At 48.5% G+C, this 24574-nt stretch overlaps 1 protein-coding gene across 1 annotated transcript; it reads right to left on the bottom strand.

Moving 5' to 3' along the window:
* Positions 1-911: 911 nt before the first annotated feature.
* On the bottom strand, positions 912-19554 carry RPL22 (ribosomal protein L22). Its single transcript, XM_075906102.2, has 4 exons — positions 19406-19554; positions 18660-18764; positions 11288-11412; positions 912-1125 (listed from the first exon to the last, which is right to left on the bottom strand). The coding sequence occupies exons 1-4, from the start codon at positions 19463-19465 to the stop codon at positions 981-983; spliced, it is 435 nt and encodes a 144-aa protein (XP_075762217.1). The 5' UTR covers positions 19466-19554; the 3' UTR covers positions 912-980.
* Positions 19555-24574: the final 5020 nt, after the last annotated feature.

Genomic DNA, 24574 nt, shown 5'->3' with positions numbered 1-24574 from the left:
GGAGGGATGGGTGCATTGGGTTAGAGAAGGGGGGCTGGCTGATTCTGGGGAGGGCAAGGGCACTGGGTTAGAGCAGGGGGCTGAGGGTACCTGGCTCTGCGGGAGAGGTGAGGGCACTGATTTGGATCGGGGGGGGGGGGAGAAGAGGGGGATGTATTCTTATTGTTTAACAGAGCGATTAATTCCAATTAATTTTTTAATTGCTTGACAGCCCTAATTAAGTCATGTATCTCAATATTTAATTTGGTTTTAAATCTGACAGCATAAAAAGGCTAGTTCCTGGCTAAAATTTTCAAACCCAACTAGGGATTTAGCCATCCAACTCTGCTCAAATGAAGAGACTAGTGGCAAAATCTACTTGTCAGCTTTGAAAAAAATCTCACTCCCTAGAGATAAAAAAAATTATACCCTAAGTACTTTACTAAAAAAAGAAGCCAGGCCAGTGAAATAGGTGAATACCAGAGACTATTAGGCCTAAGCTTTACTTACCTTATAAGTGTCATTTCACAGGAGAAATCCTGATTCCACTGATAATCTTTTCCACTTACCAATTTTCAGCGTAAAATACTTTAATCAAGCTATAAAGCCTCTGAAAAGAGACCATTTAATATTGCTGTACTTGGAGCATCACTATAAGGAAGAGGAAATCTCAATTCTCCAACAAACGGAGAAAACTTGTATCCCCTTTATGAGGAACCTTGTTTTCTGAATACATTCTCTGAATTAAAAGTGTGAGAAAGTAAAGTTCTGAAAGCTGGGATAGTGGGAGTTAAATATAATCCTTATAATGCAAACTGTAAACCTTCTCTATGAAGTAGACAGATATGAAGAAGTAGGCTTTAGAGTGATCACTGTAATCTGAACAACTGGAAGAGCTACCGATGTCTACAGTTTGGAAAACACAGAAAATGTTAACATTTTTTCCCCACATTTTATTGAAGGAAATTTAATGTACAAAATATTTCCAGATCCATGTGCACTTAGTCCTCCTCTTCCTCTTCCTCTTCATCCTGGTTAATCTGGAAGTATCGCAATTCATAGCTTTCCTTGCTATTGGCAACTACACGCAGCCAGTCACGCAAGTTGTTCTTCTTCAGATATTTTTTAGTAAGGTATTTCAGATATCTGTGAAAAGAAGGCAGCCAATCACTGAAATGGACACTGTATAAAGATTACTTATTCTACATTACATGCTCTTGAAATCTTGAATGATATTTAACTGAATTTCCCTACCTTGCATTATTTAATCATGCCTTTCATTTTCATCTCGGATAACAAAAAAAACCCAGTTTGTCTTAACATTTTCCTCTCACGCTTTATAAGAAAATTACAATATGATTGGCTGTAATGATGTAGATTGTAACGTGCCATTTTACTTCTCAAACAAAATGTGTAGGTTGAAAGTATTTTTTTCATGTTCAAATTTGCAACATTTGCCTAATAACAGCACTTAATATTATCTTTTCTGAAGACACTCCCTTGTGGGATGCTACCAACTAGCTCACCTTAGAAGGACAAATTATCTTTTCCATTAATGTTTTGACAAGCAGCTTTAAAAACAATTTTACTTAAAAGAAAAAGAATTGTCACTTTTGTGAGAAATTACTTTTCTGCAAGCCAAAAGCATTATATTACTGCAAAAGTGACTGGAGTTTATATTGCTCACAATACAGCATTGAGAAAGCAAAGCAAGACAAAAGAATGCGCTCTAAACACAAAAGAAAAGCACATTTAACAATCCATTCCATCAAAGCTCAGATACTATGAGCCAACTTCTCATAGACCTTACTTGAACAAAAACTCCCACTGGAATCACCAAAGTAAAGACAGCAGAACAACGTGCATTCAATTCAGAGGATTCTAAAAATGAGATACTACGAATCAGTGTTCCCTGGAAGCCGAGTGCCTGGGCGGCCACCGAGGAAAGATTCAAATTCCACCCAACTGATTGGCAGAATGACTGCAGCCAGCAGCATGTGTTTCTACTGGTGGTGCACATATGCACATGCCTCAGGTGCACATAAACTTTATTCCACGCATGGATGGAAAAAATCAGAGGCAACGCTGCTATGAATCACAGAATAAATCTTCTGTAATCGAGGTATGCCTATAAAGAAAGGCTAGCAGTTCTCTTCCTCTCCCAAAACTAAAGCAATTCAAACTGATGAGAAACAGCAAGGGGAAAAAAAAATATACAAAATTCAAGTTTTTTGATACCACAGAAATTTAACCACCCAGAGGTGTAAAATCACCCAGAGAGAAATGGGCCAACTGACATTTTTGAATTCTTTATTTAGTTATTATTGCAGAAGTGCTCTTCTCAGAACGTGTCAAATCGCGTGACATGCAGGACACACTCCCTGCGTAGAAGGACAACACACAAAGGTAGGTAACATACATGCAAAATAATGTGTTGTGTGTATAGTTTATATATAAAAACCTGGACCTAAGCGTTAGGATCTAGACAGTCAAGCCTCCCTCTTAAGGCCTATACTTTAAGAATGTAGGCGTATTTTACAGGGGTCTAAAAACAAAGAATCAAAATCACTTCCTATTCGTATATAACTGTCTGAGCTAAGGCTTTTGGTTAAGCAGCCAGGGCAGCCATAAGCTGGGAAATCAGTCCTGACATGTTCCAAACCAGTCATATTGAACAGAGAAAGGAAAAAGCCTAGAAACTTCGGTGGACAGCTTTCAGTCTGGCAAGGACTCATTTATCAACAGTTGGGGTTCTGAAATCCACATCTCTTTATTGCTTTGTCATTATGCTCCCCATCTCTCTATTGTTTATCTGTATGGCTCTTTCTTTGTTTCCTGTATAGATAATTTTGCTAGGTGTAAACCAATTAAGATGGAATATAACCAATTGAACAATTATGTTACAATATGTTAGGATTGGTTAGTTAAATTTTAGTAAAACGTTTGGTTACAGTATACCTGAAAATATTACTAAAATAGTATGTGAGATCCACTGTTGACTGGGCAAAGTGATTCTGCGTAGATTACACTTGTAGGAAAGTTCAAGAAAGTAAATATATGTCCTAGAAATTTTTTATTAATGTGTTTGTAAAAGATCAGTTTTAAATTGGTGGGATTTCAACTTCAAACATTGTTAATTTTATTGAATATTTACCATACATAGTATGTTTGAATCAGAAACTTGTAAAGCTTCCATTACTCTTTCCATAGCTAACTTGAATTATTTTGCTTTAGGGGGTAGCCGAGTTAGTCTGTACAGGATAAACTTAAAAATCCACAAATGGTCTGGTAGCACTTTATAGACTAACAAAACATGTAGATGGTATCATGAGCTTTCATGGGCACAACCCACTTCTTCAGATGAAAAAACTCCAGTCATCTGAAGTGGGCTGTGCCCACGAAAGCTCATGATACCATCTACATGTTTTGTTAGTCTATAAAGTGCTACCAGACCATCTGTTGTTTTTTAAAATTATTTTGTGATTTGTAACTGAAAATTTTCTTTGAACTAAAAAGATAGTTGAATAGGAGACTTAGATTTTAAAATTGTTAGCAAATATTTTGTATGAACTATAATCATAGTGGTCATGATTTTTTTCCAATGAAAAAAAATATTTAGACCTTTCACCCAGCATATTCCAATGTAAAAAGTAAGTGCATTCAGCTAATTTAAGTAGCACAATTGCTCATGCAAAATTTGGTATCTGTAGGTAATCACGAAGTATGACTTTATTTTGCACAAACAAAACCATAAACAAACTCACTCTTCAAAATATATAATAGATATATTAGGAACAAACAGGACGTGAGTGAGGAAAAAAAGGTAAAAAGAAAAGGAAACTGAATGCATACTTGTTACAGACTGGGGACCGAATGGCTAAGTAGCAGTTCTGCAGAAAAGGACCTGCGGATTAAAGTGGATGAGAAACTGGATAGGAGTCAACAGTGTGTCCTTGTAGCCAAGAGGAATAAAGGCATATTAGGGTGCACTGGGAGGAGCACTGCCAGCAGATAATCAGCAGAAAAGTGATTATTCCCCTTTATTCGGCTTTGGTGAGGCCACATCTGGACTACTATGTCCAGTTCTGGGGCCCCCACTATAGAAAGGATGTGGACGCACTGGAGAGGGTCCAGCGGAGGGCGACCAAAACAATTAGGGGGCTAGAGCACATGACCTACGAGGAGAGACTGAGGGATTTGGGTTTGTTTAGTCTGCAGAAAACTAGAGTGAGGGGGGATTTAATAGCAGCCTTCAACTTCCTGAAGGGAGGTTCCAAAGAGGATGGAGAAAGGCTGTTCACAGTAGTGACGGATGGCAGAACAAGAAGAAATGGTCTCAAGTTACAGTGGGAAAGGTCTAGGTTGGATATCAGGAAAAACTATTTCACTAGGAGGGTAGTTACCTAGGGAAGTGGTGGAATCTCCATCCCTAGAGACTTTTAAGTCTCAGCTTGACTTAGTTGGGATTGGTCCTGCCTTGGGCAGGGGACTGGACTTGATGATTCCTGAGGTCTCTTCCACCGCTATGATTCTATAAGTCTATGAAAACTAATCCAATGAACAGCAAATTGTATGTATCTCCGGACTTTGGGTATTGCTGTTCTCTCTTCATGTAAGCAGGAGGATGCAGGGAAGTGGGATAGTGAAGGGATAAATCCTCTAGCATCTTGGTGCCATGACTCAGATGCATCATGTCAGACAGGTGAGTGGCAGCCTGTAAGTCCCCCTCCCCAATAGTCTGCACAGCTGTTTGGAGGGATTTAGTATGGCAGACTCATGATGGTAGTTACAGGATCTGGCAAGCCAGGATGAAGGATTTATTGGATAAAGCAACGTGGAAAAATCAGGGCCCATTTTAGGTATTGCCAGGACGGGGGCGGGGGGCAAACCTTGCATGAGATTAAAAAGGAAATGGAGGCAGCATTAGGGGACCCAAGGGATGGGGATGGGCAGAGTATATGGGTAGTAAAAGATCCACGTGGTCTGTTGTGAGGGAAAACCAAGGCACAGCACCTCAAATAAATGGTAAAATCATTCACTAGCATGCTTATAAAACAAAAGCGCAGGTAACTATGGGGGAAATTCCTCCGCTCTGCCTGCAATCAGCAAAAATATTTTTTAAAGTATGTTAAGCAATAATCTGCAACCCCAAAAGGGACAACAAATAATTCTTTAAAAAAAAGTCAGAAAGCTGGCACCAGCTAAAAAGCAACTAAGAGTACTATAAATCTACTATTGCAACAAAAATTGTTGTTTTGTGTTCTTGTTGCTAGCACTGTTGTTTCAATAAACAAAAAACCTCAAGAGAAGGGTGGGGAATGACTTCAAAAGGCTAACTTGGGGGGAGGGGGAGACCCGAAAGTGTTATAAAAAAGCAAAATGTTCAACTAAGGAACCAGCACACATATAGGTAATCTAATACCTTAAAATAAAACAACAAAACAACTAAGGGTGACCCCCATAAGCCCCATGGAAATATCTAAAAGGGAAAAATCTCACTGGGAGATAAATAAAGGGGGGGGGGAATAAATGGTGTAAATTGCTCGATTCAGCTAAATAATTATTTATCCAAACAAAACATACAGATGTGCCCTCCCCCAATGGTCATAAAACAGCACACCAAATCCCCAAATTCCCTACAGCAAGTGGTGAACAGCTGGGTGTCACGGGCATAGTGTATGGGGTGTTTTGCTGGGAATTAACGTATTACCGGGGGCACAATTACACCAACACATAACCAAATCACACACCTCTACACACTGCTCCCTGAATTTGGTGCACAAATAAATTTGTAAAACTTAGAGAGGGTGAAAGGATAAATCCCTCCCCTAACATTAAACTTCAAGCTTCCCTCAGCCTAGTCCTTCCTAATTTTGGAAGAGTAGAAACATTTATATCTTGTAAGTGGATCTACAGACATGAGGCTTTTCACATTTGGTTGAGACAATGGCAGAGGTTGGATTATGAGGATGAAAGGGGGTTCCAGGCATAAGGGGACAGCCTGGAAGAAGGCAAAATGATGTCAAAAGACATAACAGGAGGATATCAAGGTTAGCATGGGAACAACAGGAAAAAGAAAGGCAGGTCAATGGTGTAGGCAGAAACTACTCATGGAATCTCAGAACTGGAAGGAACTTTGAGAGGTCATGAAGTTCAGTCCCCTAGACTTCAGGTAGGAAGTAAGACATTTATGTATTTCTGAGTTACTGGTAGTCTATACTTCCCCTCCCCCCCAAGGTATTTCATTAAATAATCTAGACTTCTTTGAATGTTAAAATATTGTATCATTACACTAGGCACTCTTTAAAAGGAAGGAATTCATTTATTTTCCACTTCAATATTCAAAAAATTCTCTTAACAGCCTATTCAGTTATTTAGATAACTAGCCCCAAACAAATCAGGTGTCAGTTTCTAGTCCAGAATGTACATGAGTCATCTAATTATTAGTACTAAATATTAAATATCAGCATGCTATATATAAATTGGTGATCTGTTATCACTAGCTTCTGAAGACGACTGCATAGAAAATTCAAGTAGTAGCATCTACACAATGCTGACAGTATTAAGAAAAGCATGTTTAAGAGGGAATTAAAACTTACACATAGATAATACTAAATAAACAACTTTAGGACTTAAATTGGACCTATGCACACTTTTTGCTTGTTTTTGTTTCTGCTTTTATTTTAGTCATAGAAATATCACGTTTCTGAATTGTCTTTCCCAGTTCGTTCTGGAGGCTCTATCAGGCAACTCAATATGTAGAGAATGAGCACCAACTCAACTAACTGAAAGGATAAGGTGAACCTGGAACAAAGCTGTCTTCACCAAAATGGTTATTCACTCACATTAACCAGGCATTAAAAAGAAACTTAGAACAACAACTAAAAATCAGTTCCCTTCAGTTGTTCAGCTTTCATTGTCTGGACTTCTGTTATATTCATATTTTATTAGTTCTCTAGTTATTAGAAAGCTTTCCGAGGCTGATAAGACTTGAACTTCCAATGTAACAGGAAAGCAGAAAAAAAAGTAAAAGCTTCTACCTCATCTAGAAGGATCGTAACTGATGCAGGATTTAAGGAGACAGAAGAGGAGTATATTAGACTATTAGAAATCGTTCCAATGAGTGTATTTGTACCTGCCAGCTCTATGATATATGCAATCGGAGATTTCAATCAATGTAAAAAAATTACCGAAAGCATGTTGTCAGTAGCATAATGATGCTCACTTTGTAAATCAGTAACACCCTGTTAAATAAACTATAGCATGTATTGCTGCATGTCATTATTATTGCTGTCTGATTTCACATGGCAGAGATCTGTAAACCTGTTAACACTTCCTAAATTAAAATTTGTGTCTACCAGTAACTCATTTTGATCTTTATTTACTGTTTAAACATATTGTTAGGAGACAGCATAAAAGTGGGAGAGAGGCTGACATCCAGGAGGATAACTAAGAAACTGAAGAGTGTATCGTAATGGAAATCAATCTAGATGATTTCCATTACGTAGTCTTAATGTTTGAGATATTTTAGAAAGCTGTAGAACTGTTGTAAAAAACTATTTTTTGTTAGGCGTCAACTGGACTCCACTGAAACATCTTCCATAGCAAAACTCTAATAAAGCTTTTTGTTTACGAGCAGAAATGAAGTCAAAATGCCATGCGTGCAGTTCACTAGTACAACTGAAAGCTATTTGCCAAATCCTCTCCAAGATGGACCTGCCTTGACTCGTTTTCATCTTGTAGCAATGAGACTAAGATCTAATGTGTTAGTATTTAATGGCGGAGGATTCTGAGGACCCAGAGTGTCAGAGTAGGGCTGTGGTCACCGACTGGTTGATTGCGAGGCCTCAACCAGTCGATCGCGAGGCGTCCTGTCCGCCTCACCCCCATTTCCCTCCCACCCCCCGAGAAGCCCCACTACCTACCTCAAGTGAAAATGGAGGTAGTCTCGGCTTCCGGGGATGGACAGAAGTCCCACAGCTTAACGCCACTTCCAGCGATTACGGAAGTGCACTAGCTGCTCTGCCGGGTGTACTGCAGGAGGGAGCATTGGCTCCCTGCACTGCACAGGAGGGGTGAGTCAGCCCCGGGGGAGGTGCATGCAGGTTTTCCCGGCGCGCAGGGGGGGGCGGTTGGCCCCGGGGCAGGTGCGCGCGGGGCTTCTCTGCGCCGGGGGTTCGGTCCCCTGAGCAGGCACGCGCTGGTTTCCCTCTGGGGAGGGGGGGGGGAAATCCTGGGAGGAGGCAGATGCAGGGGACTCGCTGCCTCCACTGGCACCCCGCTCCCCAGATCCCACTCTCCAGCCACAAAACTCTGTCCCCACTCTCCTGTTCCCAGCTACAGAATGCCTCCCCACTCCCGTCCCCACTCCCTCGTCCCCAGCTACAGAACGCCGTCCCCACTCTCCTGTCCCCAGCTACAGAACCCTGTCCCTATTCCCATCTCCACTCCCAGAACTCTGCCCCCACTGGCACCCTGTCCCCAGCTGCAGAAACCTATCCTCTGCCCTCCCAGCACCCTGTTCCCTCTCCCCTGCCCCCAGCCGCAGAACTCTGTCCCCACAAAATGTATAATTATAAATGCTTCATTTTAGATTTAAATAGCATGAATAAAATGCAGACCATTTATTTCATAACCATAAACACATGATTTTAATTTTATATATCGCATAATTTAAAAATAAACTGTTTATCAGAGTGTGTAAGTAAGGGCTGGGGATAGCAAGTGATGGACAGGAGGAGAATAGAGAGGGCGGGGCTTCAAGGAAGGGGTGGGGCTTCAAGGAAGGGGCGGGGCGGTAGATCTTCACTTGTTCTGAGATTTAAAAAGTGATCTTGGGCATAAAAAGGTCGGAGACCATTGGAGTAGGGCATAAAAAAAGAAAGCATGAACAAAGAAGAAAACTGTTGTGAATGTGATGCTTGTCAATTAGTCAATTAGGACCTGCTGCAGAAGGCGGCGAAAACCATCAGGATCTCTGCCAACCTGATAGAGGGAAAATTCCTTCCTGACTCCAAATATGTTGCTCAGTTAGACCATGAGCATGTGGGCAAAACCCAGCAGCCTGACACTTGAGAAAGAATTCTCTGTAACAACTCAGCCCTCTCCATCAAGTGTCCTATCACCAGTCACTGGAGAGATTTCCTGCTAGTAGTAGATCCTCTAATCGAGTGAAAGCTATGCACTTATCCACAGAATATGTACAGCATAGACCAGGGGTCAGCAACCTATGGCATGTGTGCCGCAAGTGGCAAGTAAGACGATTTTCAGTGGCATGTGGAATCAGCAGCAGCAGCTCAACCCCTCCCTGCCCCGGAGCTCGCTCAGCCACAAGGTTTGGAGCACGAGCTCTGGCTTCTGGATGCATGGGGCAGGGAGGAGGGTGTGAGAAAATCCCGACTCACATTCACACCCGGTGTCCGAGAGCCACCCCAGTTCCCCACCCTCCCCACATGCATGCAGTTGCTGCTCCACCCACCCCAGCCCTGCTGGCATGTGGGGGAGGGAGGAACCGCCCCCAGGGTCCCCAAGAGCTGCCTCCCGCTCCCTGGGGGCATTGGGGGTGGTGCAGGGACCACACACAAAGCCGTGGGAACGAGATTCCACTCCCACATTGCGGCTGCTCCACCTGCCTCAGCCCTGCTGGCATGCGGGAACCCGCAGGTTAGGGGAGTGCGGGAACAGGTTGCCCTGCCCCCAGGGCCTGGCCCAGACCATCTCCAACCAACTGCCACCACACAAGATGGGAAGGGGAGAGCTGAGGTGTCGAGGGTTGGGGAGTGATGAGGCAGTGGGGGGAGAGGGGCTGGGAGAAAAGGAAAGCAATGCGGAGGGGGAGTCCGCTCCCAGTGCCCACAAGAGCTGCCCCTGCTCCCCACCCACTTCCACTGGGCAATGCAGGGACCCCACACAAATCTGGGACATCCCTCCCCTCTCATGGAAAGGGTGAGGTAGTGGGGGCCAGGGCAGGGGAAACGGGGGTGGGGTGAGGAGGTAATGGGGGAATTGGGGACTGGGGTATGACGGTGTCAGGCTCAGAGGGTTGGGGGGTTTTGGAGTAGTTTTTTGCTTCTCACTTGCATGGTCCCCAACTGACAGCTCACCACCCCTGCCATAAATAAAGAAAACATTGAAACCTTTTGTGTTGAACATAAATGAATATTTTACTCTATTTAAAATGAAGTTTGATAAACTAACACGAGAAAGTTAAAATGCTTACTGTTTAATAATTTAAATTAAACCATTCTCTCTAACTGCACCACTAGCAAAATGGCTTGGGCGTAATTATGTAATTAATGGAGAGTTTCCATTAGCAACTAGGGGTCCACAGAAAGGTTTGCATTGAGCCAGGTGGTCCACGGACTAAGAAAGTTTGAGAACCATTGTGCTAGAGGGTGAGTACTGCCCGGACTGCAGCTCCAGGGCTGGGTGGCAGCAGGGGCAGCTGAGGCAAAAGGAAAACATGTGTGGGGGGGGGGGTCCTCTTGTCCCAAAGCCATGTTGCCCCCTGGGTGCCTGACAGGGAGGTAAGGGCACCATGAACTGGACCCCCATCAGGTCTGGACACCCCAGGGTCACACACCCACCTCGCCAATTTCCCTGAAACCACACTCAACCTGGAGCCATCCTGACTCCAGCCCACTTGGCAATCCAGCATTGTGCCCCCCGCAAGATTGGAGCCAGTGTCAGCTTCCTGCAGGGAGAGGGAAGCCCCGAGGCTCTGCACTGCATCCTGCTTCTGGGGAAGCGCACATGGACACTGCTCCCTTCTCTCCCCACAGGAAAAGCCAGAGCTGATCCCAAGACCGGAGACCAAGCGCAGTGCACGGTGGACAGAGCTCTTCCTGGGATGGTGGCATGGCCCAGGGTAAAATTTTGGCATGCCACTTCGGAAAGGTTGCCAACCCCTGGCATGGATAGTTACCATGTAAACACTTTGGCTATGCCACCCAAAGTTCCTTGGGAATTTGCATATCCTCTTTCGGAACTTCGGCATAGTCTAGACGAGCCCCTTTCCATTAACCTCTTTATTAACACAACTCAAGGCTGACCTAGAGGCTGAGAAATTCAAACTCTATAGACCCTTAGTGGAGGCAGCCAAAAGGGGGCCAAATGCTGTCAATGGTGACTGATTTGTTGTCAGAATCTGTACGGTGACATCATAAACACCGCTGATGCTGTCATTACCAGAGATTGGAACTAGCCCCCTAAAGAGAAAAGGCTCTGTATCCCACTCCCACCTAACCCCTTAGCTATATAGTCTCTTTATATTTTAGTCCATTAAGTTTATAGTTGCCTTCTCTCTTACCTCTTGGAAAATGGAACCTCTGAAGTTACAGTGATTTTGCTCTTGCTTCTCTCAATGGTCACCACACCTCCACCCAGATTGCCAGCTTTTCCATTCACTTTGATGCGTTCCTGCAAGAACTGCTCCTGCAAAACAAAGAACAAAAAAAAATAGGTCAGACCTATTGCCTTAAAGTCTCTTTGCCCCGAAGGGCAAAATGTCCCCACTCACTTCCTAGCATTCAAAACGTAATATATTAGAATGAAGAGCATTCCTCTCTGCCCCCAGTTCACTGTAGCCAAAAGCCAGACACATTTTAAAGTATCTTCCTCACACATCAAACATTGAAAGCAAATAGTTGCTGTATTCCTCCCCAAGACATAGGCCCTGATCATACAAAACATATTAGTCCTACTGACTTACACAGGACTATTCAGGTACCTAACGTTAAGAACATCCACAAATCATTGCAGAATGACCGGTATAGCAAGCAACATCCATCAGGCCTTTGATGCCTCAACATATTCAGAAAGGCCAAGACTGGCGACTCTGGAAAAAATAAGGTTTTAAGGATTCAAGAACCTGCCATGAGAAAGAGGAGATTTAATAGCCCCCTTCATAAAACTTACTTTCCTAACCTCACATTTAGTGATAATGAGCTTATAAAAAGGCTTCTAAGAGGCTGTAGTTATATAAGAATCATACTTAAGTGTCCCACACATTTCAGCTAGCCCACTCCCTTTTGCCTTTGAAATCCCATATGCCACTATGTGTGCATCAAAGCAAATATAGCAGTGTGACCACTTTCTCTGCAAAGTGTACCCAGTTGGAGGCTCCGCAACCAAAAGCAAAAATAGTAATCAGGAAGGATCTAAGTGGTGTCTGAGTTATTATTTGAAATTCTAATATTTTACTATGATGTCAATGTTATTGCCTTCAGTATTCATTCATAATCCTAATGTGATGATTCAGCTAGTTGATCTGATCAACATTCATCTACATTTCTGATAAAGCACTTAAATTACATAGGCACTGAGTAGCAATCAAAATACACTGCTCTATCCAATCATCTCCACCACCTCATATTTTATTTTTGATCTACAAAACGCGTGTAGTATAAAAATAGTGTGCTTAAACTGGAAGGCTTAAATAAACTTACAGGAAAATCACTGGAAGATATACCATGAATAAAAAGTATCTAGACATTCAGCAGGGCTGTTGAAAAAACTCCCCAATATTTCTACAGAATTTCAGGGTTACAAACAATTCTAGTATTTTTCCATGATGATCCCAATCAGCAGGCATTAAATTAGAAACCAACAGAAAATATAGTTGATCAAAGTCAGAATTATATGGCCTACTTGGCTTAAGACTAATGACTGCATTTGTAGCAAGCCCTCAGAACACAGGGCTTTTAAAAATTCTCTACACGAAGGTATAGAATCTCTAGTCCTGCACACTCAGGACCTGACTGCTGCTGAATCAGAGAATTTGCTGGACCACGGGAGGTCAATATTGTCCATTAGTATTACCAACACTTCCACTGCTAACAGGGCTAGATAACAGCACAGAACACGGACAGCCAGGACTGGTGGCTAAGCGTGGGGAAACTAGGCCACACCTATGATAAGTGGACATCGGGCTAACTAAAATCATGACGGACTAGAGGGGTTCAACCTGTAATTCAAAGGCAAGTAGACCATTCAGTTCAAGAATATTTCAACACAACATTTGAAAACGCCCTTCACACAGCTGAAAAGCCACAACATAATAATTCAACTTCTGTACCTCCACAAGGGGTCTCAAACTCATGGCCCGAGCAATTCCATAATCCAGCCTGTACACTAGGGATGTTAAACTGAATAGTTGAGTAACCGCGTGAATTCTTGTAGCCTATTCTATAGTTCCGGGGGGGGGGGGGGGGGGGGATATCAGCCAGTGTGCTCCTGCCCCACTCCTGAAGAACCCCCTGCCACTCTGTACTGCTGCGTCTGTATCAGATGAAGCAGTGTGGGGTGCCAGGCGGGAGCTGGTCCGTGAGGGGAGCCAATTTAAAAACCTGTTCCCCTCGCGGACCGGTTGCCTGTTGCTCAGTGCTGCTACCTCTGAAAGAGGCAGTAACACAGGGTGGGGGATCTGAGCTCCCAGAACTGAGCCGAGCTGCCTGTCTGCCCGGCTCTTAATACACTTTAAACACAGAGCCGCAGCAAAGGGAGGTCCCAGACCTGTCGCAAGCCAGGATTGAGCTGGGCTGCTGGCCAACCTGCTAAAAAATGTACTGGAAATGGAGGGAAATGCATGTAGTCTATAGCATTAACCTATAAGCTTTTGCTTATCGGTTAATCACTACACTATGACATCCCTACTGCACACAGCTGCTGGCACATGAATCTCGGTAGCGCTGGTGGAGGGGAGGTGGTGTCTGTACCCTACGCCCAAGCCCAGTCCCTACTCTGTCCTCACCTCTTCTTGTCCCTACTCTGCCCTCTCTCCTGCATTGCACCCAGTGCCTCCCCCAGACAGAGTATGGGGGAACATCCCATCCATAGAATGTTTGGGGCAGCTGCAGCAGGGGCCTACAAAGCTGCACCAAACAGTACTATGGATGGGATGGCTCTGCACCCCCTCCCCCCAAGGCCACAGAGATGCAGAGCTAGCAGCCAGAAACTGCTCTAGCCCCTCTGTATTACCAGTGGTGCCTGGGGAGGGAGGGAGTGATAAAGTGCCCAGGGGCAGCGGGTGGGATTAGGGAGGGCTAGGAGATGAATGGGGCAGGGAATCCAGGGAGACCTTGCCCTGCCCCATAGCTTTTCCAGAGAAGGGTGTCCACTGGCCCACTAGGAGGATTTAAGGACTAGCACTAAGGTAAACTGAGTTTGAGAGCCACGATGTCGTGCTTAAGTTGATGTTGTTAGGTCAACATTAGAGATGTTAAATTTAGTTTAATCAACTAGTACCCCTTGCTGCCTCTGATAGAGGCAGGGGAGGGGGGGAGCAACTAGTCGAGGGACTAGTCGACTATCCAATAAGCTTTTGCTTCTTGGATAGTCAACTAGTTGCATACATCCCTAGTCAGCATAGTGTCGGTTAGACCGGGGTGAGGAACCTCAGGCCTGGGGTCACATCCGGCCCCCAGCGCACATGGCCTCCAAGGCTCAGAGCCCCCCTTCCCCAGCAGTGGAGAGCCTACGCTGACGCTTCAGCACTCCTGCCACTCCACCATGGCTGGAGGATACAACACCTACTAGTCTGGGCCTCACTAGGCTCTGGTGTGCAAGGGGAATATGGGGAGTCTCTTTTTCTTTCTCAATCAGGGGCCACATCAGTGAATGTTTGTGGGGAGGGTTCTCACTTGTGTACGGCCCCCAACTGATTTTTCTGTGGGTCAGCAGCCCCCGACCCAAAAACGTTCCTCACACTGGTGTAGATACTAGGTTGCTTACATCAACTATTGCTGCTATTCAGAAATTGTCCCACAATGCCCCATGCTGGCAGTTAAATTTGTGAAAGTGCTCATGGTGAAAATGTGCACATCTAATATAAGGAGCATAGTATGAACATGTAAAACCAATTCAATTACTGCAGTGCTATATATCACCTATAGCACTGCAGTGCCATGAGAGCATGGCGGGTGAGCACATTGTGTGCAGATGAGAGCTCCATGCTGCCATAATAAAACCATCTCAATTAGCAGCAGAAGCTGTGTCAATCGGAGAAGCCTTCGTAACAAGGACAGTGGGTAATTTATGCTGCTTGAGGGGTGGTTTATTTACACTCCTGCACAATGTTCTCACTCATCTTTTCCAAACACGTGCAGATTTTTTCCAGCCATGTGTGAATGTGCACCACCAACAGAAACACAAAATCTAGCTGTGAGCGCTCTACTAATCAGCTGGATGGCATTTGAATTTTTCCTGAGAAGCTTCACAAACACCCAGCTTACAGGGAACACTGCTCCTGAGCAATACAAGTCCTGCCAACGTAAGCTCTACCATGGACACAGCCTTAGGTTGTCTAAATTTCTGAAGTGCAGAAGAGCTATCCGAGAGAACCTGATCAACAAAGCAGAGAATGTATGTTACGTATATTCACTTGAAAACTTTTTCAGATCCCAAAAGGATACTTGTTAGCAGTGGATGAATATGCTTTCCCAATATTGTACAAACTTGCATTAGGCAAATCCTTTGCAACTAAAAGCCCAAACTTGCAACTTTGCACAGAGCCTTGATTTCATAAACAAGCTATGCTTTTTACAGAAGGTTGCAAGGACTAGTTATAATACTTATGATACCACCTACATGTTTTGTTAGTCTAGTAGCACCTTAAAGACTATTTGTTGTTTTTTAGTAATACCTTGGAGACGATCTTAGTCCTGACCAGGTGCAGTGATCAGGTGAAGCCTCCAAAGCATACTCCTCCCAGCAACGGATGTAAAAGTGTAGTCGAGTCGACTACTCACATTCCCTCCCCCCCTGCTGTCTCTATATCAGAGGCAGTGGGAAGCAGGGAGGGAAGAGCAGGAGCCAGTGCTGGGATATCCGGCTTAAAGCCAGTTCCCCCCCAAAACCATTTCTGCAGGGAAGAGGGAGGGTGGGAGAGGCAGAGGCACAGCAGTCAGGGAACTGCTCAATCCCGGATTACGCCAGGTCCTGGACCTAATCCCGCTGCGGCTCCACCCAGTTCTTACTACATTTAAAAGGCAGAGCCGCAGCAGTCCTGGAGCCAGTACAAGCCATGACTACTCAGTCCCAGCTCGCACTGGCTCCAGGAGCTACTCCTGCTGCAGCTCTGCAGAGCGCCTCATCATCAACTAATTGTGTAGTCAATACAATTTGTATCAATTAGCCAAATGGCCACTCCTTAACTGCACAAAGGTTCAGTTGTCCTAATTTAATTACACAATTTTTGCTTCACATCTGGAAGCAACCCGAAAGCCCTTGTTCCCAGCATTATAGGATAAGTGAGTGGCATGTCCCATAAAACACTGATACAATCAAACATGTACATTGTGCTTTACACAGACTTTCCTGTTGTGTGGAGACAGTAAACCAAAAGAACCAGAAAATTTATGCAATTAATGTCACCACAAAAGTCCTCTCACTTAGGGTCAAATTCTGAAATGACTTCACACCATTCATTTCTCCATCTATCAACATAAGAACAAAAGAATGGCCATACCAGGTCAGACCAAAGATCCATCTAGCCCAGTACTCAGCAGACAGTGGCCAATACCAGATGCCCCAAAGGGAGGGAATAAAACAGATAATCCTCACATGATCCCTCTCCTGTCACCCATTTCCAGACAAACAGAGGCCAGGGACACTATTCCTACCCATCCTGGCTAATAGCCATTGACAGACCTAACCTCCATGAATCAATCTAGCTCTTTTTTGAACCCTGTTAAAGTCCTCATCTTCACATCCTCTGGCAAGGAGTACCACATATTGACTGCATGTGGCGCGAAGAAAAACTTCCTTTTGTTTTAAACCTGCTGCCTATTAATTTTATTCAGTGACCCCTAGTTCTTGCATTGTATGAACAAGTAAATAACTTTTCCTTATTTACTTGTTCCACACCAGTCATGACTTTAAAGTCCTCTATCATATCCCCCCCTTAGTCTACTCTTTTCTAAAATGAAAAAACCAAGTCTTTTTAATCTCTCTTCATATTGGATCTGTTCCAAATCCCTCATCATTTTTGTTGCCCTTTTCTGAACTTTCTCCAATGCCAATATATCTTTTTTCAGATGAGGCAATCACATACTGTAAGCAGTATTCAAGATGTGGGTGTACCATGGTTTTATATAGAGGCAATAAGATATTCTCTGTCTTAGTCTCTATCCCTTCTCTATCCCTTTTTTAATTATTCCTAACATTCTGTTTGGTTTTTTGACTTATGGCATTACAGCAGGCGCAAACTGGAATAAATATGGACCGTGCATGTAGAACCACAAAAGATCCTGCCATATTTAACTGCAGTTTCACACTTCATGCTTCAGTTGTTGTTTGATCATGACCATCTAATCCAAGGTTTCCCAACCTATGGGTCGGGACCCAAATATGGGTCACCATTACCTGGTGACCCTTTTGAAATGTATCTCCCCAGGTGGTTCTTAAGGAGTCATTCACACATTTTTTGAATTGCCCTGGGCCACCAAATCTTCCTGAATTGTCAAAATGGGTCCCCATCTGGAAAAGGTTGGGAACTGCTGCTCTAATCAATAGGAGTAGTTTACCTTCAGTCAAGGTTGAACAAAATGTGTCTATATGGCTAATGTACGTTGCTAATATAGACGCGGTATTAGACTTCATCTTGACCAGATAAAATGGTCAAATTTACATTATTTACGACAGCATGTATTAGCTGAGCGCAAATTAAGCTCAATGTCCCCCCCCCCCAACACATATGTAGGGTTACATCTTGAAGTCTTGTTTAGCTGGCCTTGTTCTACCCTAAGCAAACACTTGACATTTTTTTTTTTTTTTTTTTTTTTTTTTTACAGTCAAGACAAATCCTAGGAGATTTATCAGTAAAATTTTCAGAAACATCTATATGACTTAGATGCTTGGGAGCCTAATACCATTGAAAGTCAATCAAGTTTAGGAATCTAAGTGCCTATGGAACTTCTCAAAGTATTGCCATAAAACACTAGTCTAACAAAAGGTTTTGTCATATATACAAGCTTGGATTATGCTACCCAGGGAACACACAATTAATGTAATTTAAATCCAGCACAGAAAGGGTTTACTTTCAGATACTGGCTTTTGTTCTGGGATAGTGAAGGTGTTAGAAGCAAATATTGTTCCTTCCATAATATTCATGCACTAGTTTTGCAGAGTTCCACTCAACTGCCAGCCCAATGTGAATGAATTCAAATTTACCCATTCTCAATGCCAACCACTAACCAGTGCACACCCTTTTAAGATCTCATCTGCAGAGAGATTTTTAGATGAACAAATCCCAACACTGCTTCTCCGCTGTGAGTAACCACAGTAGGTAAGTAGAGATATGTGACTGTCACCTGCCTTTGAATACCATATAATGCAACTCGAAGTTTAACTGATATCATTAAACAAGGAGCATCAGCTTCTTGGTTAATTGGTTAAACTCTAACATCCCTAAGAGAACCCAAGAGAGTGACAGCTCAGAAGGGAAGAAGTTAGTAGATTTTACTATACTAAATAAGTTTTCATAGTCATTTCATATCGCTGCCAAATGATTCTTGCGCTGGAGCTCCTACTGGAAAACTCCATTACAGAAGAAACACTTGGGGACTAGCACCACGGTGTCCAAGCAGTTCTGAAGCTTTAGCCAACTAGCCACGCTCAACCAGCTGAACAGCCGCATGTGGCTAGTGGCTGGACACCGCGGGGCTGACGCATTTAACACTTACGAAGTTGGCTGCATCCATGATGCCATCTTCCACGGGGTGGGTGCAGTCCAGAGTGAACTTGAGGACCTGCTTCTTTTTTTTGCCGCCTTTCGTCGCAGGCTTCTTCTGCCGAGTTAGAAAGGAGAAGCGCGCCGGTGAGCCGGGCGAAGGTGGGCAGGGGGGCCGAGCGTGCGAGACGATGGGGGGCAGGGGATGATGGGGGGGGGGCTGGGATGGTGAGGGGAGGCGGGAGCGCGAGGCGATGGGGGGGCCGGGGACGGTGGGGGGCAGGGGATGGTGGGGGGGGGCGGGGCCGAGGGACGCGAGGCGATGGGGGGCGGGGAGGGGATGGTGGGGGGGGCCCGGGGCGCGAGGCGATGGGGGGGCCGGGGGGGGCAGGGGATGGTGGGGGGCCCGGGGCGCGAGGCGATGGGGGGCAGGGGATGATGGGGGGGGGCTGGGATGGCGATGGGGGGGCGGCCGGGGGGGAAAGGCCGGTCCCCGGCGGCGCCTCAGGCGGCCTGGGCGGGGGGCGAGGGGGGCTCCCGGCCGCACTGACCAATCCCCGGCCGGCGCCTGGGCAGGTTCGGGGGGGGGCAGGAAACGGGGCCCCAGGCCCGAGGGGGCGCCCGGGCGCTCAGGAAGCGGGGGGGCTGCGGCCTGCCCGGGCCCCGCCCCGCAGCGCGCGCGCCCTGCCGGGCCCCCCACCGAGCGGGGCGGCGGGGGGCGGGGGGCGCGGCGCGGGCCCGGCGTGGCTGGACACTCACCACAGGCGCCATGGCGGCTGCAACGAGAGGAGCAGAAAGGGAGGGCGGCCCGCCGCGCATGCGCCAAATCGCCCGTGGGCCTTGTGCGCAGGCGCCCCCCGCGCCCCCGCGTGGCTGGCGCGCAGGCGCCCGCCGCCTCCATGCGGAGGCACGCCGGGCGCAGGACAGGCTAGCCGAGCCCTGAGCCAACAGATTGCCGTTGGCGTGCGCGCGACACCCGCTTACCTCAGCCAGCCGCAGCTCTGGGGTCGATTAGCGCTGCCTGTGTGCAGGGAGCGGGGCTGGGCGCTGTCCCCTGCCTGGCTGGGGGGTCCCAGAGCAATGGGGGGGGGGGGCCATGGCGGGGGCGGGGGGGGGGGTCCCAGAGCAATGGGGGGGGGGGGGGGGGGGTCTGGTCCCAGGGCCATGGCTGGGGGGGGGGGGGGGCCATGGCTGGGGGGGGTCTGGTCCCAGGGCCATGGCTGGGGGGGGGAGGGGTCTGGTCCCAGGGCCATGGCGGGGGGAGGGGCTGGGGGGGCTGGGGGGGAGGGGTCTGGTCCCAGGGCCATGGCGGGGGGGGGGGGGGGTCTGGTCCCAGGGCCATGGCTGGGGGGGAGGGGTCTGGTCCCAGGGCCATGGCTGGGGGGGGGGGGTCTGGTCCCAGGGCCATGGCGGGGGGAGGGGTCTGGTCCCAGGGCCATGGCGGGGGGGGGGTCTGGTCCCAGGGCCATGGCTGGGGGGGGGGGGGTCTGGTCCCAGGGCCATGGCGGGGGGAGGGGTCTGATCCCAGGGCCATGGCTGGGGGGGAGGGGTCTGGTCCCAGGGCCATGGCTGGGGGGGGGGGGGTCTGGTCCCAGGGCCATGGCGGGGGGAGGGGTCTGGGGCCATGGCGGGGGGAGGGGGAGGTCTGGTCCCAGGGCCATGGCTGGGGGGGAGGGGTCTGGTCCCAGGGCCATGGCGGGGGGAGGGGTCTGATCCCAGGGCCATGGCTGGGGGGGAGGGGTCTGGTCCCAGGGCCATGGCTGGGGGGGGGGGGTCTGGTCCCAGGGCCATGGCGGGGGGGGGTCTGATCCCAGGGCCATGGCGGGGAGGGGGGGGGTCTGGTCCCAGGGCCATGGCGGGGGGAGGGGTCTGGTCCCAGGGCCATGGCGGGGGGGGGGGGGTCTGGTCCCAGGGCCATGGCTGGGGGGGAGGGGTCTGGTCCCAGGGCCATGGCTGGGGGGGGGGGGGGTCTGGTCCCAGGGCCATGGCTGGGGGGGGGGGGGTCTGGTCCCAGGGCCATGGCTGGGGGGGGGGGTCTGGTCCCAGGGCCATGGCTGGGGGGGGGGGTCTGGTCCCAGGGCCATGGCGGGGGGAGGGGTCTGATCCCAGGGCCATGGCGGGGGGAGGGGGAGGTCTGGTCCCAGGGCCATGGCTGGGGGGGAGGGGTCTGGTCCCAGGGCCATGGCGGGGGGAGGGGTCTGATCCCAGGGCCATGGCTGGGGGGGAGGGGTCTGGTCCCAGGGCCATGGCTGGGGGGGGGGGGGGTCTGGTCCCAGGGCCATGGCGGGGGGAGGGGTCTGATCCCAGGGCCATGGCGGGGGGAGGGGGAGGTCTGGTCCCAGGGCCATGGCTGGGGGGGAGGGGTCTGGTCCCAGGGCCATGGCGGGGGGAGGGGTCTGATCCCAGGGCCATGGCTGGGGGGGAGGGGTCTGATCCCAGGGCCATGGCTGGGGGGGAGGGGTCTGGTCCCAGGGCCATGGCTGGGGGGGGGGGCTGGGGGGGGGGGGGAGGGGTCTGGTCCCAGGGCCATGGCGGGGGGGGGGGGTCTGGTCCCAGGGCCATGGCTGGGGGGGGGGGGGGGGGATGGCTGGGGGGGGGGGTCTGGTCCCAGGGCCATGGCTGGGGGGGGGGGTCTGGTCCCAGGGCCATGGCTGGGGGGGAGGGGTCTGGTCCCAGGGCCATGGCTGGGGGGGGGGGGTTCTGGTCCCACAGCAATGGCTGGGGGGGGGGGGTCTGGTCCCAGGGCCATGGCTGGGGGGGGGGGTCTGGTCCCAGGGCCATGGCGGGAGCGGTCCAGGCCCTGGCGTAGGGATGTAAGTGACTAGTCGAATGTCCCGTAAGCACAAGTGATGTGACTATTCGCTTCCCCCCGCCCACAGTGCTCCGGCCGGGGCTCTTGTACGTTTCAAAGGCTGAGGCACCACAGGGAGTGTGGGGCCAGTCCCCCGCCGACCCCATACTCCCTGCGGGGCTTCCGCTTTTGAACTGTAGCAAGAGTCCAGCAGGGCTCCTGGTGCAGTTCAAAGGCGGGTCGCCCTTATCGACTAATTGAATAGTCAATGGAAATCCCATTGACTATTTGGTTAGTTAATTAATCTAAATTTAACATCCCTACCTGGCAGGGGGGTCTCTGGGCAAAGAGCAGGGGCCTGGCTGGGCAGAGGTGTCTGGGTGGGGTCTGTACCATGGGGAAGAGGCAGCAGTGGGGGAGAAGGCAGGGTTTGTGTGGGGAAGGGAGGTCCCAGGCAGTAGTAAAGAGCACATGGTAGAGCAGGAAATCGCCCCAGAGAAGTAGGGGCACATGCAGGTTTCTGTCCCCTCAGCACAGTAGCCCCAAGGGAGACTCTTCTGTGGGACTCACGTCACAACGGCTTTTTTAAGCAACAATAATAACTGATAAATTAATAAAAAGCCACTTTTCTTCCCAGTGATCTCAGATCACGTCCTAGTACACACATACAAATCACCTCTTCCTGTGCTGAAATGCATCCTGTTCTGGAGTAGTACATAGCAGCTATGAACACCTCACAGAAACAGTGCACTAAGACAGGAATTTAGCCTGGGCACTGGAGCCAAAACTCTACTCCAATTCATGGTGTATGGAGTACGTAGCTCAACAAGGTCCTGATCCTTTGCTGGGTGCACTCAGCACTGCCACAATACACAATATGTAGCAACACTGAAGAAAAACTCTGCATTAGTCAGGACTTCAGTTTTACCTCCACTGCTCAGATTCTGCCCTCAGGCAATCCCTAGTCTAAAGGGGTGGTCTTTAAAAGGAGGGAGGGAGCATGGACTGAGGTAGTGAACAGCCTGGCATTCAGCATACTTGACGAAAGCATGGTCGTAGATGATGCCGTGCATCATTTTACAAAGGCCACGAGGTGGTGCTGCTCCCGCAGTGGCCTGCAGAAGGAGAGAGCAAGCCGTTATGAAAGCCAGCATTGCCGGCAACAAGTATTCCACAATAGGAGGCACTAGTTGGCAGGTGAAAGAGGCACACATGCTTCAAGGGGCACAAATTCCCTTCACGCTGGCCCAGTTTTAAACTCACCAAGCAGAAACTGACAGCTCGGGAGACTGAAGTTGCAAGCTAGCTAAAGAGCACAGACAGCAGGGGTGCAAGCTTCCTTCAAGCTGCCTCTCGCCAACACAGCTTACTCCCCAGTCCTGAGTTGGAGGGGCACAGGGGCTGTGTCTAGACTGGCAAGTTTTTCCGCAAAAGCAGCTGTTTTTGTGGAAAAACTTGCCAGCTGTCTACACTGGCCCCATGAATTTCTGCAAGAACACACTGACTTCCTACTGTCCGAAATCAGTGCTTCTTGCGGAAATACTATGCTGCTCCCGTTCGGGCAAAAGTCCTTTTGCGCAAAAGGGCCAGTGTAGACAGCTCAGATTTGTTTTGCGCAAAAAAGCCCCAATGGCCATTTTCACGATCGGGGCTTTTTTGCGGAAAAGCGTCCGTGCCAATCTAGACGCTCTTTTCCACAAATGCTTTTAATGAAAACCTTTTCCGTTAAAAGCATTTGCGGAAAATCATGCCAGTCTAGACGTAGCCAAGGAGACCCTGGGCCTCCGATCACTCCTGACGAGGCAATTACAGTGCAGTAGGTGACATGGACAATTTCCCCAGGAGACAAACTCGCCAGCCCATTTTACACAAGTTACCAACGGGCTATCGGCTCTTTGGTCATTACCAGCTTGGACGGGATATGAACTGATCACTTGGATGATCAAGCTTCCATTTCTAAAGACCAGAACCCGCCATTCTCCACTGGCTAACGGTGACCACGTTTTTCATTAGCACACTCTTCTCCACTTCCAAACGAGCATTGCTTATTTGTTACTGTTCTCACTAATGGCAGCAAGGACTCCTGACATCTCTATAGCACCAGAGGTCACAAGCATCGGTCCACACTCTGCCGAGGTGGTGTATGAATAAGGAGAGGTCCCTCATCCCTGGCATGTGGTTGCCTTTGGGGTTGAATCCTCATCGCTATTGTGTGCCAGTAACCAGACAGGTCTCATGAGAGAAAGTGAAGGAAAACTAATTTAACTGAATATTTGTAAAGACATTTGAGATCCACTGAGTAAACGCGGGGAACAGGCAGCTCAGAGGTTGCACCTGTGTTTAAGGTTTGTCTTTTGGATGGGAACATAGTTGCTTCCGAGGAAATCTGCTGTAATTCACTACAACACCAGAGGAGTTAGGGGCCTAAGTTTTACGCTGCCTCTGAAAGCCTGTTGAGCACACAATAGCTCCGGGTATGTCTACACTACAAAGTTAGTTCGAACTAACAGATGTTAGTTCGAACTAACTCTCATAGGCGCTACGCTAGCGCTCCACTAGTTCGAATTTAATTCGAACTAACGGAGCGCATAGTTCGAACTAGGAAAACCTCATTTTATGAGGATTAAGCCTAGTTCGAACTAGCTAGTTCGAATTAAGGGGTGTGTAGCCCCTTAATTCGAACTAGTGGGAGGCTAGCCCTCCCCAGGTTTCCCTGGTGGCCACTCTGGCCAACACCAGGGAAACTCTTCTGCCCTCCTCCCGGCCCCGGACCCCTTAAAGGGGCACGGGCTGGATACGGTGCCCGTGCCAGGTGCAAGCCTGCCAGCACCCAGCCAGCAGACCCTCCACCTGGCACGGCTCGAGCCAGCCACCCGATGCCCCCCAGCCCTCCCCCTCTTCCCGGGACCAGGCTGGCGGCTCCCGGGAGCTTGCCCAGGACCGCAAGAGGCGGGCACCCGCCTGGGCTAGTGCGGACATCGTGGACCTTGTCCACGATCTCCGCACTAGGCACAGGAAAGTGGCCGTCTAGGGCAGGAGAGCTGCCAGCCTGGCCACCCAGGAGCAGGTGTGCAAGAGAATCAAGGGGGTCCACTGAGACCCCCGACCCTGAGCCCTGAGCTTACAATGGCCATCCT

This window comes from Pelodiscus sinensis, chromosome 24, assembly GCF_052426305.1.
Source record: "Pelodiscus sinensis isolate ZL-2025 chromosome 24, ASM5242630v1, whole genome shotgun sequence".
NCBI lineage: Eukaryota > Metazoa > Chordata > Testudines > Trionychidae > Pelodiscus > Pelodiscus sinensis.
Note: the sequence above shows the minus strand (reverse complement) of the source record. Positions and strands in the feature narration are given on the sequence as shown.

Coding starts and splice junctions, on each gene's coding strand:
- RPL22 (XM_075906102.2), bottom strand. CDS start 19,465: ATGCGCGGCGGGCCGCCCTCCCTTTCTGCTCCTCTCGTTGCAGCCGCC. Junction 11,413..18,659: donor TCATGGATGCAGCCAACTTC/GTAAGTGTTAAA, acceptor TTTGTTTTGCAG/GAGCAGTTCTTGCAGGAACG. Junction 1,126..11,287: donor GAGGTTCCATTTTCCAAGAG/GTAAGAGAGAAG, acceptor TTCTTTTCACAG/ATATCTGAAATACCTTACTA.